General features: G+C 46.4%; 1 protein-coding gene across 1 annotated transcript in view; it reads left to right on the forward strand.

Annotated features, from left to right (window-relative positions):
- Positions 1–12,179, forward strand: part of FAM227A (family with sequence similarity 227 member A) — a 70,058-nt gene that overhangs the window by 4,478 nt on the left and 53,401 nt on the right. The window contains exons 2-4 of the mRNA XM_032139889.2: positions 960–1,195; positions 5,556–5,638; positions 12,036–12,105. Coding sequence (XP_031995780.1) covers positions 1,054–1,195; positions 5,556–5,638; positions 12,036–12,105 — 295 coding nt within the window. The 5' untranslated portion in view covers positions 960–1,053. The remainder of the gene's footprint in view (positions 1–959; positions 1,196–5,555; positions 5,639–12,035; positions 12,106–12,179) is intronic.

Here is a 12,179-nt window from a genome sequence, read left to right on the forward strand (position 1 = left end):
AGTATGGTGAAAGGGCACTTGAGTTCATGTTTCCACCAAACTCAACGTTTTCTCTGTCCTTCCATTATCTATGAGCTTCTAGAGGGCAGGATCTAAGTCTTTTGCTCTATTATAACAAGGCCTATCACACTAGACTCTGGACATAGAGGGCCCACAGATGGAAGTAATGGGCTCCTGGCCAACAAGCAAGGACCCAGGAGAGCTGGCAGACCAGAGTGTTCCAGAGCCGAGGAGGAAGAGTAGGGTTGGGGCCAGTTTTCTGAGAGGGAGCAGAAAGCCTCAGGTTGATCAGGAGCCTTGTGCTGAGGAGATGGACCACGTATTCTAGAATCACAGCATCGGAAAGCTGGAGAGAGCCTTGGGTCACCTAATCCAAATCTCTTTTAGAGTTGGGACTCAGAGAAACAAAGAGATCTGATTTCATTTCTCGTTTGGGAACTGACTTGCTGAGTGGTCTGGAGTAGTCTAGAGCCCTGGCCTTTTCCGCATTCTAGTCTCCTTATTTTTAAAACTAGAACAATTTTCATCATGGGGGAGGAGCAGAGGGAGAGTCAGGCGTCAGACATTGGAAGAACAAGTCCATATACCTTGCAATCCTCATTTAAGAATGGGCTTCTCGGGCCGGGCACGGTGGCTCACGCTTGTAATCCCAGCACTTTGGGAGGCCGAGGCGGGCGGATCACGAGGTCAGGAGATCGAGACCACGGTGAAACCCCGTCTCTACTAAAAAATACAAAAAATTAGCCCTGAGGGGCTTGGGCAGGAGAAGGCGGAAGCGGGGGTTGCCCACCTGGCGATACGAACCGTAGAAAAGAATGGGCTTCTCAGACGGAACCCTTTCATTCCCCGTGCAGACATGGGACATGTGCTTTGCCATCAACCCTGTGTGGCTGGGGAACGTGGTTGGGCTTTTCTTTTTGTGTTTTCTGAGCTGGCTCTATGCTATTTATGATTTCCAGGAGGCTGATTAAACAAAGGACAAGATTGGAGTGGGAAATGAGAGGCTCTTAAAAGTGGAAGCTTTTTGTTTGTCCATTTACAAGAAATTGGACAATGAATCACTTCAGGAAGATGGAGGTCATCAACCTCACCACCCTACCTATGATACCAGTGGATGAGCACCTGGCTGTCTCACTTGTCGCACGGAATACAATGCTGAAGACTGTGAGGAAGGAGTTAGAGAACAATCCACCCTGTATCCTTCTGGTGGTGTCACCTACAATCAGACCAAATACACCTAACTTGAATCATGCCACAGAGAACTAATCATCAGTGCTCAGGTCTATAATGCACATCACTTATTAGCTTGTCCCTTATACATTGATTTTTTCTTTTCTTTTCTTTCTTTTCTTCTTTTTTTTTTTTTTTTTTTGAGATGGAGTTTCACACTGTTACCCAGGCTGGAGTACAGTGGCACAGTCTCAGCTCACTGCAACCTCTACCTCCCAGGTTCAAGCAGTTCTCCTACCTCAGCTTCCTGAGTAGCTGAAATTACAGGTGCCTGCCACCACACCTGGCTAATATTTTGAATTTTTAGTAGAGATGGGGTTTCACCATGTTGGCCAGGCTGGTCTTGAACCCCTGACCTCAAGTGATCCACCTGCCTTGGCCTCCCTAAGTGCTGGGATTACAGGCATGAGCCACCTCACCCAGCCACATTCCTTTTTTTTTTTTGAGACTGAGTCTCACTCTGTTGCCCAGGCTGGAGTGCAGTGGTGCAGTCTCAGTTCACTGCAACCTCCATTTCCCAAGTTCAAGTGATTCTACTGCCTCAGCCTCCCGAGTAGCTGGGATTACAGGTGCCTGTCACCATGCCCAACTAATTTTTTGTATTTTTAGTAGAGATGGGGTTTCACCATGTTGGCCAGGCTGGTCTTGAACTCCTGACCTCAGGTGATCTGCCCGCCTCAGCCTCCCAAAGTGCTGGGATTACAAGCATGAGCCACTGCACCTGGCCAGATACATTGTTTTCAATTACTTAAACTCTACCTATCCTCTAAAAGAATTTGAGACTGTAAAGGATTGTTTGACTCCAGTATTTTTTTACTAAGATAATCAGAAAGAGCCCCAAAAGAAGAAGTTCTGGAAGTATTTGTTGAAAGAATGGGAAAGAAGATTTTAAAAGCTAATTTTTAAAAATGATTGCCTTCTTTCCCTTCTATCTCCCAAAGAATTATAGATGTTATTGATAGCAACTAAGAAGTTGTGGTGCAACCCTCCACCCTCAGACAGATGAGCATGAAACCCAGCTTTTTCTCTTTTTTTTTTTTTTTGAGACAGAGTCTCACTCTGTTGCTCAGGCTGGAGTGCAGTGGCATAGCCTGGGCTCACTGCAACCTCTGCCTCCCAGGTTCAAGGGATTCTTCTGCCTCAGCCCCCAGAGTAGCTGAGATTACAGGCACCCGCCACCACGTCTGGCTAATTTTTGTATTTTTAGTAGAGATGGGGTTTCACTGTGTTTGTCAGGCTGGTCTCGACCTCCTGACCTCAGGTGATCCACCCACCTCAGCCTCCCAAAGTGCTGGGATTACAGGCGTGAGCCACCACGCCCAACCTTTAGCCCATTTTTAAATCAGATTGTTTATTTTCTTATTGTTGAGTTTTTAAGAGTTCTTTGAATATTTTGTTTGTTTGTTTGGGTTTTCTTGTTTGTTTGTTTTTGAGACAGAGTCTCACTCTGTCGCCTGGGCTGGAGTGCAGTGGCACGATCTTGGCTCACTGCAACCTCCACCTCCCGGGTTCAAGCAATTCTCCTGCCTCGGCCTCCCAGGTAGGTGGGATTACAGGCATGTGCCACCCTGTCTGGCTAATTTTGTATTTTTAGAAGAGACAGGGTTTTTCCACGTTGGTCAGGTTGGTCTCGAACTCCTGACCTCAGGTGATCCGCCCGCCTCGACCTCCCAAAGTGCTGGGATTAGAGGCATGAGCCACTGCGCCTGGCCTTTTTTTTTTTTTAAATCAGGTTGACCTTGCCTCTTCTCACCTGCCAGCCCTTCTCCCTGCCCCCAAATCTGCTCATTCTGGCATCATCCAGGCTCTACCAGCATCGTACTTCCCTGGCCCTGTCTTCGTTCATCCTCATCTCACTTCTGACCCTGAGCTGTATTCCAGGGTCATAGAACTCCATCTCTGGAGGACCTTACAGCTTGTCCAGCAAATAATCCTCTCGGGCTATAAATAACCCCAGGTCGTTCCATCTCCTGTGGAGCTCATTTACCTTCAAGCCATGCTGCCAGCCCAGCTGCAGGTACCACTCTGCCCCCCCTCACCTTCCATGCCTCTCAGAAGCCCTTCTTAAGATGAGGCAAAGTGTGATCCCATCAGAATTTGCTTCAGGGTCTCACTTTGCAGGGCCGCTTTCTAATGTCCTCTTTCTTAATCCCACACCTAACAAGTCCATTTCACCTGCTGTGATTTGTCATGTCCCTTCTTAGTGTCTTCCTTTTTCAAGTATCCTCTGATTTGTAAGAACACTTGAGGGTAATGGAAGTAAGAGTGAACCTTGCTTTATGTGAAAGGAGTGAGGGGTGATAGGATTATGGGGGTTTTACAAAGGATATATCCTAGATCAGTTGAGGCTAAGACAGAAAGAAATGTAAAAGCTGAGAGGGTAGGAAGAGGGGCCATAGAACTGAACAGATTTTAAGTGATGAACAAGGTTGCAATACCCTTTGACGCAGTCATCTGTCACCTGAAAATCTCTCATAAAGAAATATTCTAAAATATGGAAACAGCTGTCTATGTGATAATCACACATGCATCACAGCATTATTTTTCATTTTTTGGTTTTGTTTTGTTTTTTTGTCACTCAGGCTGGAGTGCAGTGGCGCGATCTCAGCTCACTGCAACCTCTGCCTCCCGGGTTCAAGTGATTCTCCTGCCTCAGCCTCCCGAGTAGCTGGGACTGTCGGCGTCTGCCACCACGCCCGGCTAATTTTTGTATTTTTATTAGAGACGGGATTTCACCATGTTGGCCAGGTTGGTCTCGAACTCCTGACCTCAAGTGATCCACCCACCTCAGCCTCCCAAAGTGCTGAGATTACAGGCGTGAGCCACCGTGCCTGGCACACAGCATTGTTTGGTTTCATTTTATTTTATTTATTTTTGAGATGGAGTCTCGCACCGTCACACGGGCTGGAGTGCCGTGGCACGATCTTGGCTCACTGCAAACTCCACCTCCCGGGTTCAAGCGATTCTTGTGCCTCAGCCTCCCAAGTAGCTGGGATTACAGGCACCCGCCACCACACCCAGCTAATTTTTTGTATTTTTGGTAGAGACGGGGTTTCACTATGCTGGCCAGGCTAGTCTCAAACTCCTGACCTCATGATCTGCCTGCCTCAGCCTCCCAAAGTGTTGGGATTACAGGAGTGAGCCACTGTGCCTGGCCAGCATTATTTATAATTGTCAAAAAGTATAAATAACTTAAATTTTCAATATCCAAGGAACAGTTAAGTATATTAAGGTGTATCTTCTACATGGATTAGTATAATGTCATTTAAAATGATTATCATGAAGATCCTTTAGCCAAAGGGAAAATGCTCATAATAATGAATGGAAGAGTGACTGAGTGCAGTGGCTCACGCCTATAATCCCAGCACTTTGGGAGGCCGAGGCGGGCGGATCATCTGAGGTCAGGAGTTTGAGACCAGCCTGGCCAACATGGTGAAACCCTGTCTCTACTAAAATTACAAAAATTAGCTGGGCATGATGGTGGGCGCCTGTACTCCCAGCTACTTGGGAGGCTGAGGCAGGAGAATCACTTGAGGCAGAGGTTGCAGTGAGCTGATATTACACCACTGCACTGTAGCCTGGGTGACAGAGCAAGTGAGACTCCATCTCAAAAAAAATAATAATAATAATAAAAATCATAATAATGACTAGAAGAGAAGTCAGAGTAGTAAAACAGGCATACACTGAGATTGTAAATACAGACAAAAATAGGTATGTAAGAAATACTGGAAGGAAAGTTCCCAAGTCCTAACAGAGCTGTTACGGTGGTGGCATTATGGATGACTCTTTTTCACTTTTTATATGTTCCAAGGTGTCTATAATATCGTCAAATCTTATTTATAATTTGCAAAGTATCTCATTTAAAACAAGATAAAGAAATATGAGCTGGGTGCAGTGGCTCATGCCTGTGATCCCAGCACTCTGGGAGGCTGATTCGGTGAGTGGATCACTTGAGCCCAGGAGTTTGAGATCAGCCCGGGAAACATGGTGAAACTGTGTCTCTACAGGAAATTTTAAAAATAAGCCAGGCGTGGTGGTGTGCGCCGGTAGTCCCAGCTACTTGGGAGGCTGAGGTGGGAGGATCGATTGAGCCCGGGAGGTCTGCTGCGGTGACCCGTGATGGCATCACTGCACTCCAGCACGGGCAACAGAGCGTGGCCCTGTCTCAAAAAAAAGGAAGAAAGAAATGTGAAAAATGTGAATGCAAAGAAAAAAAGTAAGGAGAGAGGCTGTGTAGACAGGGGCTGCCCTTCTCACCAGACAAGCCCCATCCTGTTGTGTGTGTAATCATCACCCTGAGTTTCCTTAGCAGACTAACCTCCCAGCGTGCCTTATTGGCTGCATGCACCAGGTGAACCAAAAGATTGCTGACATAAATCTGCGTACTGAGCCATCGGCCAACACCCTGGTGAGTTACCTGTGCTGGAGCTGAGACAAAGCTTCTGACAGGGAAGGGCCCCAGGGATCATCAAGGTGTCTCGGTGCCCTGGGGCCTCTCCATTTATATGAAAACATGTTTACACAATTGAGTATTCAAAGTTAATTTTTTAAAAAATTAATAAACATTTATTTATTTATTTATTTATTTATTTTTTGAGATGGAGTCTCGCTTTGTTGCCAGGCTGAAGTGCAGTGGCGCAGTCTCGGTTCACTGCAACCTCTGCCTCTTGGGTTCAAGCTATTCTCCTGCCTCAGCCTCCTGAGCAGCTGGGACTACAGGTGCATGCCACCATGCCCAGCTAATTTTTGTATTTTTTAGTAGAGATGGGGTTTCACCATGTTGGCCAGAATGGTCTCGATCTCTTGACCTCATGATCTGCCCGCCTTGGCCTCTCTAAGTGCTAGGATTACAGGCGTGAGCCACCGTGCCCGGCCAATAAACTTTATTTATTTATTTTTGAGATGGAGACTTGCTCTGTCGCCAGGCTGGAGTGCAGTGGTACGATGTCGGCTCACTGCAACCTCCGCCTCCCTTTCAAGTGATTTTCCTGCCTCAGCCTCCCGAGTAGCTGGGACTACAGCCTTGTGCCACCATGCCCGGCTAATTTTTTGTATTTTTAGTAGAGAAAGGGTTCCACCATGTTGGTCAGGCTGGTCTTGAACTCCCGACCTCAAGTGATCCACCCACCTCAGCCTCTCAAAGTGCTGGGATTACAGGCGTGAGCCACCGCGCCCGGCCTAAACTTTATTTTTTAGAACAGTTATAAGTTCACAGCAAAATCGAGCAGAGAGTACAGTTTTCTCATACACCCTCTGCTCATGCACACGCACAACCTCCCCCACTGTTGACATTCCGCACGATAGCACATTTGTTAGAATTAACGGACCTACATTGTTACATCATCATCACTCAACATTCAGAGTTTACAATAGGATTCATTCTTGGCGTACATTCTACGAATTTGGACAAATACATAATGACATATATCTACCATTGTAGTGTCATGCAGAATAGTTTCACTGTCCTAAAAATCCTCTGTACTCCACCTGTTCATCTCTTTTTACTCCCTAACCCCTGGGAACCACTGTTGTTTTTACTGTCTCCCTAGTTTTACCTTTTCCATAATGCCATATAGTTGGAATCATATAGTACGTAGCCTTTTTACATTGGCTTCTTTCACTTAGTATGCTTTTTAGTTTCCTCCACATCTTTTTTTTTTTTTTTTGAGATGGAGTCTCCCACTCTTGCCCAGGCTGGAGTGCAGTGGCGTGATCTCAGCTCACTGCAAGCTCTGCCTCCAGGGTTCACGCCATTTTCCTGCCTCAGCCTCCCGATAGCTGGGACTACAGGCGCCCACCACCATGCCAGGCTAATTTTTTGTATTTTTAGTAGAGACGGGGTTTCACCGTGTTAGCCAGGGTGGTCTCGATCTCCTGACCTCATGATCCACCTGCCTCGGCCTCCCAAAGTGCTGGGATTACAGGTGTGAGCCACTGCGCCTGGCCAGTTTCCTCCACATCTTTTCATGGCTTGATAGTTCGTGTCTTTTTAGTGCCAAATATTCCGTTGTCTGAACGTATCTTGGTTTATCTGTCTACTACTCAGGGACATCTTGGTTGCCTCCAAGTTTTGGCAGTTACGGATAAAACTGCTATAAGCATCCATGTCCAGGTCTTTGTGTGGGCATAAGTTTTCACTTCATGTAAGTAAATACCAGGGAGCACAACTGCTAGATCCTGTAGTGAGAGTTAAGTTTAGTTTTGTAAGAAACCGGCAAACTCTCTTCCAAAGTGGTGTTAACGTTTTTCCTTCCCACCCTCAGTGAATGAGGGTTCCTGTGGCTCCACATCCTCACCAGTATTTGGTGTTGTCAGTGTTCTAGATTTTGGTCATTCTAATTGGTGTGTAGTGGTATCCCATTGTTGTTTTAATTTTCATTTCCCCAGTGACATACATCTTTTTATATGCTTATTTATAATCTGTAGATCTTCTTTGTTGAAGTGTCTGTTCAATCTTTAGCGCCATGCCACCCGCCCCGCTCACTATTTTTTTTTTTTTTTTTTTTTTGAGACAGAATCCTGCTCTGTCGGGCCGGGCGCGGTGGCTCACGCCTGTAATCCCAGCACTTTGGGAGGCAGAGGCGGGCGGATCACGAGGTCAGGAGATCGAGACCATCCTGGCTAACACGGTGAAACCCCGTCTCTACTAAAAATACAAAAAATTAGCCGGGCGAGGTGGCCGGCGCCTGTAGTCCCAGCTACTCGGCAGGCTGAGGCAGGAGAATGGCGTGAACCCCGGGGGGCGGAGCCTGCAGTGAGCCGAGATCGTGCCACTGCACTCCAGCCTGGGCGACAGCGAGACTCTGTCTCAAAAAAAAAAAAAAAAAAAAGAATCCTGCTCTGTCACCTGGGCTGGAGTGCAGTGGCGTGATCTTGGCTCACTGCAACCTCTACCTCCCGGGTTCAAGTGATTCTCCTGCCTCAGCCTCCTGAGTAGCTGGGATTACAGGCACCCACAACCACTCCCGTCTAATTTTTTGTATTTTTAGTAGAGACTGGGTTTCACCATGTGGCTAGGCTGGTCTTGACCTCCTGACCTCAGGTGTTCCACCCGCCTCGGCCTCCCAAAGTGCTGAGATTACAGGCGTGAGTGAGCCACCATGCCCAACCTTTAGCCCATTTTTTAATCAGATTATTTTCTTATTGTTGAGTTTTAAGATTTCTTCTAATATTTTGTTTGGTTTTTGTTGTTGTTGTTGTTGTTGTTGTTTTTGTTTTTTTTGAGACGGAGTCTCACTCTGTCAGCCAGGCTAGAGTGCAGTGGTGCAATCTGGACTCACTGCAACCTCCACCTTCTGGGTTCAAACGATTATCCTGCCTCAGCCTCCCTAATAGCTGGGATTACAGACATGTGGCACCACGCCCAGTTAATTTTTGTATTTTTAGTAGAGATGGGGTTTCACCATGTTGGCCAGGCTGGTCTCAAACTCCCAACCTCAAGTGATCCGCTCACCTCGGCCTCCCAAACTGCTGGGATTACAGGCAGGAGCCAACGCGCCTGGCCTCTTTGAATATTTTGTATAACAGCCTTTTGTTGGATTTTTTTGCAAATATTTTCTCCTAGTATGTGACTTGTCACTTCATTCTCTTGACAGTGTCTTTTCACAGAGCAGAAATTTTTAATTTTAACGAAATCTAACTTATCAATTCCTTCATGGATTGTACCTTCTGTGTCATATCTAAAAAGTCATGGCCAAACCCAAGGTCACCTAGGTGTTCTCCTGTTGTCTTCTAGGGGTTTTATAGTTTTATGTTTACACTTGATTTTGAGTTCATTTTTGTGATGGCTGGAGTTTTTACCTCTCAGGGTGTCTACACTGAGCCTCCAGAATTAATTTATGACAGTTTTGGCTTTGCTACTGGTTCCCATGGAGGTTTCTGCCCATGGGTTTATTCCTACCAGTTGTGATTCTCTGTATCTACCTGCCTGTCTATTCAGTTTTCAGGCAGTAGTTTGCCCTGTGACCTCACTTCTCTGAATGATCTAAGAAGAGTCGTTGATTTTTCAGTTTATTCAGCTTTACTTATTATTGGGACAGAATGGTGACTTATGAGATCCTTACATGTGGACCTGAAATGAGAAGTCTGAAGGTTAATTTTGGTACATTTTTATTGGGAAAAAATACAGACCCTTCAATAATTCTCACACACACACACACACACACACACACAGAGACACACATATCTTTTCGGGAGGCAGGAGTGCTAAATGTTAAGCAAGTAGCTGTTGTGTAGCAGGCTCCCACAAGATGGAAGAACACGGACGTGAATCATCTGTAAGTGTCTTTTTGGCTATTTTGGGTTTTGGCAATGGCGTGTACTTGTTTCTTATTTTTAACTGCACTTAAGAAATCTGAGGCATAAACCTAAAGAGCTCTAAGATATGGAGATAGAGAGATTTGAAAATGAGAGCAACAAAGAAATGTCAGCCAACCAACAAGTCGCTACTAAAGACCTGCTTCTCGATGGTCCTGGGTATATTGTTTGGGGGGTCAGTTTCACACGCTGCTCAGACTGGATGGCCCCTTACAGCTCACTTACTCATGGTGGCTATGAGGCAGAGGATTACAATGATGAAGATTTACTCTTTGAGAGATCCTGTGAGCTGCAGGCAAATTCGCCTGCAGGTTTTTCTTTCTTTCTTTTTTTTTTTTTTTGAGACGGAGTTTCACTCTTGTCACCCAGGCTGGAGTGCAATGGTGCAATCTCAGCTCACTGCAACCTCCGCCTCCCAGGTTCAAGCAATTCTCCTGCCTCAGCCTCCCAAGTAGTGGGATTATAGGCACTCGCCACCACGCCCGGCTAATTTTTTATTCAGGAGCCACTATAAATGCATAAAAAATTCAGGACCCAATGCAGACCCAGGAAATAAGCATCTCTAATGCAAAGGCCCGGGAATCTGTGTATTTGAATACTTCCCCAAAATGCCGGTCATTGGTCCAGTCTGGGAGTTGCCTTCCTGGAGAACAGCCCTGCTTGTAGGCCCTGAAGTCATCTCAAAGGTAAACTCAGCCCAATGCTGGTCTTACCATCTTTCCCCCCAAAACTTGCTCTTCTTTCAGCATTCAACTATCGTTTCTCCCCTCTTTCTGTGCAAATCTTATCCATCCTTCCAGGCCATACAGTGTCTGCTACAATGACATTGGTAAAGATCAGAGATACTGCTATATTGCTACAGTGACTCATACCCATCCAATTCATTCCTCATGCCTTAAATTTCAGCTTACTTAATTGGAGCAACAATGTTAATACATAGACTAACCCCTGTGACCGCCCCCCCACCACTGGCACACACACATACACACACCCCTGCACACATGCCCAGTACCTTTCACTCATGCAGACCAGGGAGTGCTGATGCAAGGGAAAGATGGGGGAGGCCTGGAGAGGTTTTCCCAGTTTATCAAGCTCAGGAGCCTGATGCCGCCGACACTCATGTCTGCCTCTTCCGGACAGTCCTCTGTGACTGCTCTGCCCCACATTGACCTCACTTCTTTGATTTGTAATCACAGCAGTTTAGCATTTAATTGTTCCACGAGTGCTGATTTGGCTCTCCAATTAGAGTGTAAGTCCCTTGAGGGCAAAAACACAAACTCATACTTGTTTGTTAACTTTGTTATCCAAGCTCATTGCTGGACTCTTGGTTGACAATCAATGTAACTTGGGTCCCTAGCATTCATTTTTCTTTCTTCCTTTTCGGGGGTAGGAGGATGGGGGTGGGGAAGAGTCAGAGATCAAGAGAAGTCTCTCTTGAGAGGTCAAGGGTAGATAATAGATACCCCTTATTGAAGGCTGGGCGCGGTGGCTCACGCTTGTAATCTCAGCACTTTGGGAGGCCGAGGTGGGCGGATCACGAGGTCAGGAGATCGAGACCACGGTGAAACCCCGTCTCTACTAAAAATACAAAAAATTAGCCGGGCATGGTGGCGGGCACCTGTAGTCCCAGCTACTCGGAGAGGCTGAGGCAGGAGAATGGCGTGAACCCGGGAGGCGGAGCTTGCAGTGAGCCGAGATTGCGCCACTGCACTCCAGCCTGGGCGACAGAGCAAGATTCCGTCTCAAAAAAAAAAAAAAAAAAAAAAAAAAAAAGATACCCCTTATTGAACAGCTCCTATCTGGTAGCCTCTTTGCCAGTGTTTTAAAATACATTAAACTATTTTTGACCCTTATAAGAACCCTAGAAGAGGCTGGGCGCAGTGGCTCAAACCTGTAATCCCAGCACTTTGGGAGGCCAAGGCGGGTGAATCACAAGGTCAGGAGATCGAGACCATCCTGGCTAACATGGTGAAACCCCATCTCTACTAAAAATACAAAAAATTAGCTGGGCATGTTGGCGGGCGCCTGTAGTCCCAGCTACTCAGGAGGCTGAGGCAGGAGAATGGCGTGAACCCGGGAGGTGGAGCTTGCAGTGAGCCGAGATCGCGCCACTGCACTCCAGCCTGGGCAACAGAGCGAGACTCCGTCTCAAAAAAAAAAAAAAAAAAAAAAGAACCCTGGAAGATAGATATTATTATCCCCCTTTTACAAAGAGATTAAACAATAGCTTGTTTAATTTGTAATTCCTGCTCTAAATCACATACGCCTAGAAGAAGGGGCAGTGTGAGATAGTAGGGACACTCTGGGGGATGATGTCAGTGACATTGAGGCCACCAGGACCTACCATCTGGAGAAAGACAAGGCACTGGCCACAAACTTTGCTCCAGGTCTTTTGTGCACCAACAAGAGAAAAGGCCCAGACCCTGACCCCACCCTTCTCCAGGATTTGCATTAATCCCTAATGCCCCCCTTTTTCTTGGTTTTTGAAGGCAATTGAGAGATTTGAGTTGGAGAAGAAGGCTTTAAGAGAGAAAACTCGCAGCAGTCCAGGAGACAAAGGCAAAAACCTTTCCCTTAGCCTTGATGCTGTTTTCATGGGGTTTGTTTTTTTTCGTCTCTAAAATGCAACTGAG

This window comes from Hylobates moloch, unplaced genomic scaffold (genome assembly GCF_009828535.3).
Source record: "Hylobates moloch isolate HMO894 unplaced genomic scaffold, HMol_V3 SCAFFOLD_19, whole genome shotgun sequence".
Classification (NCBI taxonomy): Eukaryota; Metazoa; Chordata; class Mammalia; order Primates; family Hylobatidae; genus Hylobates; species Hylobates moloch.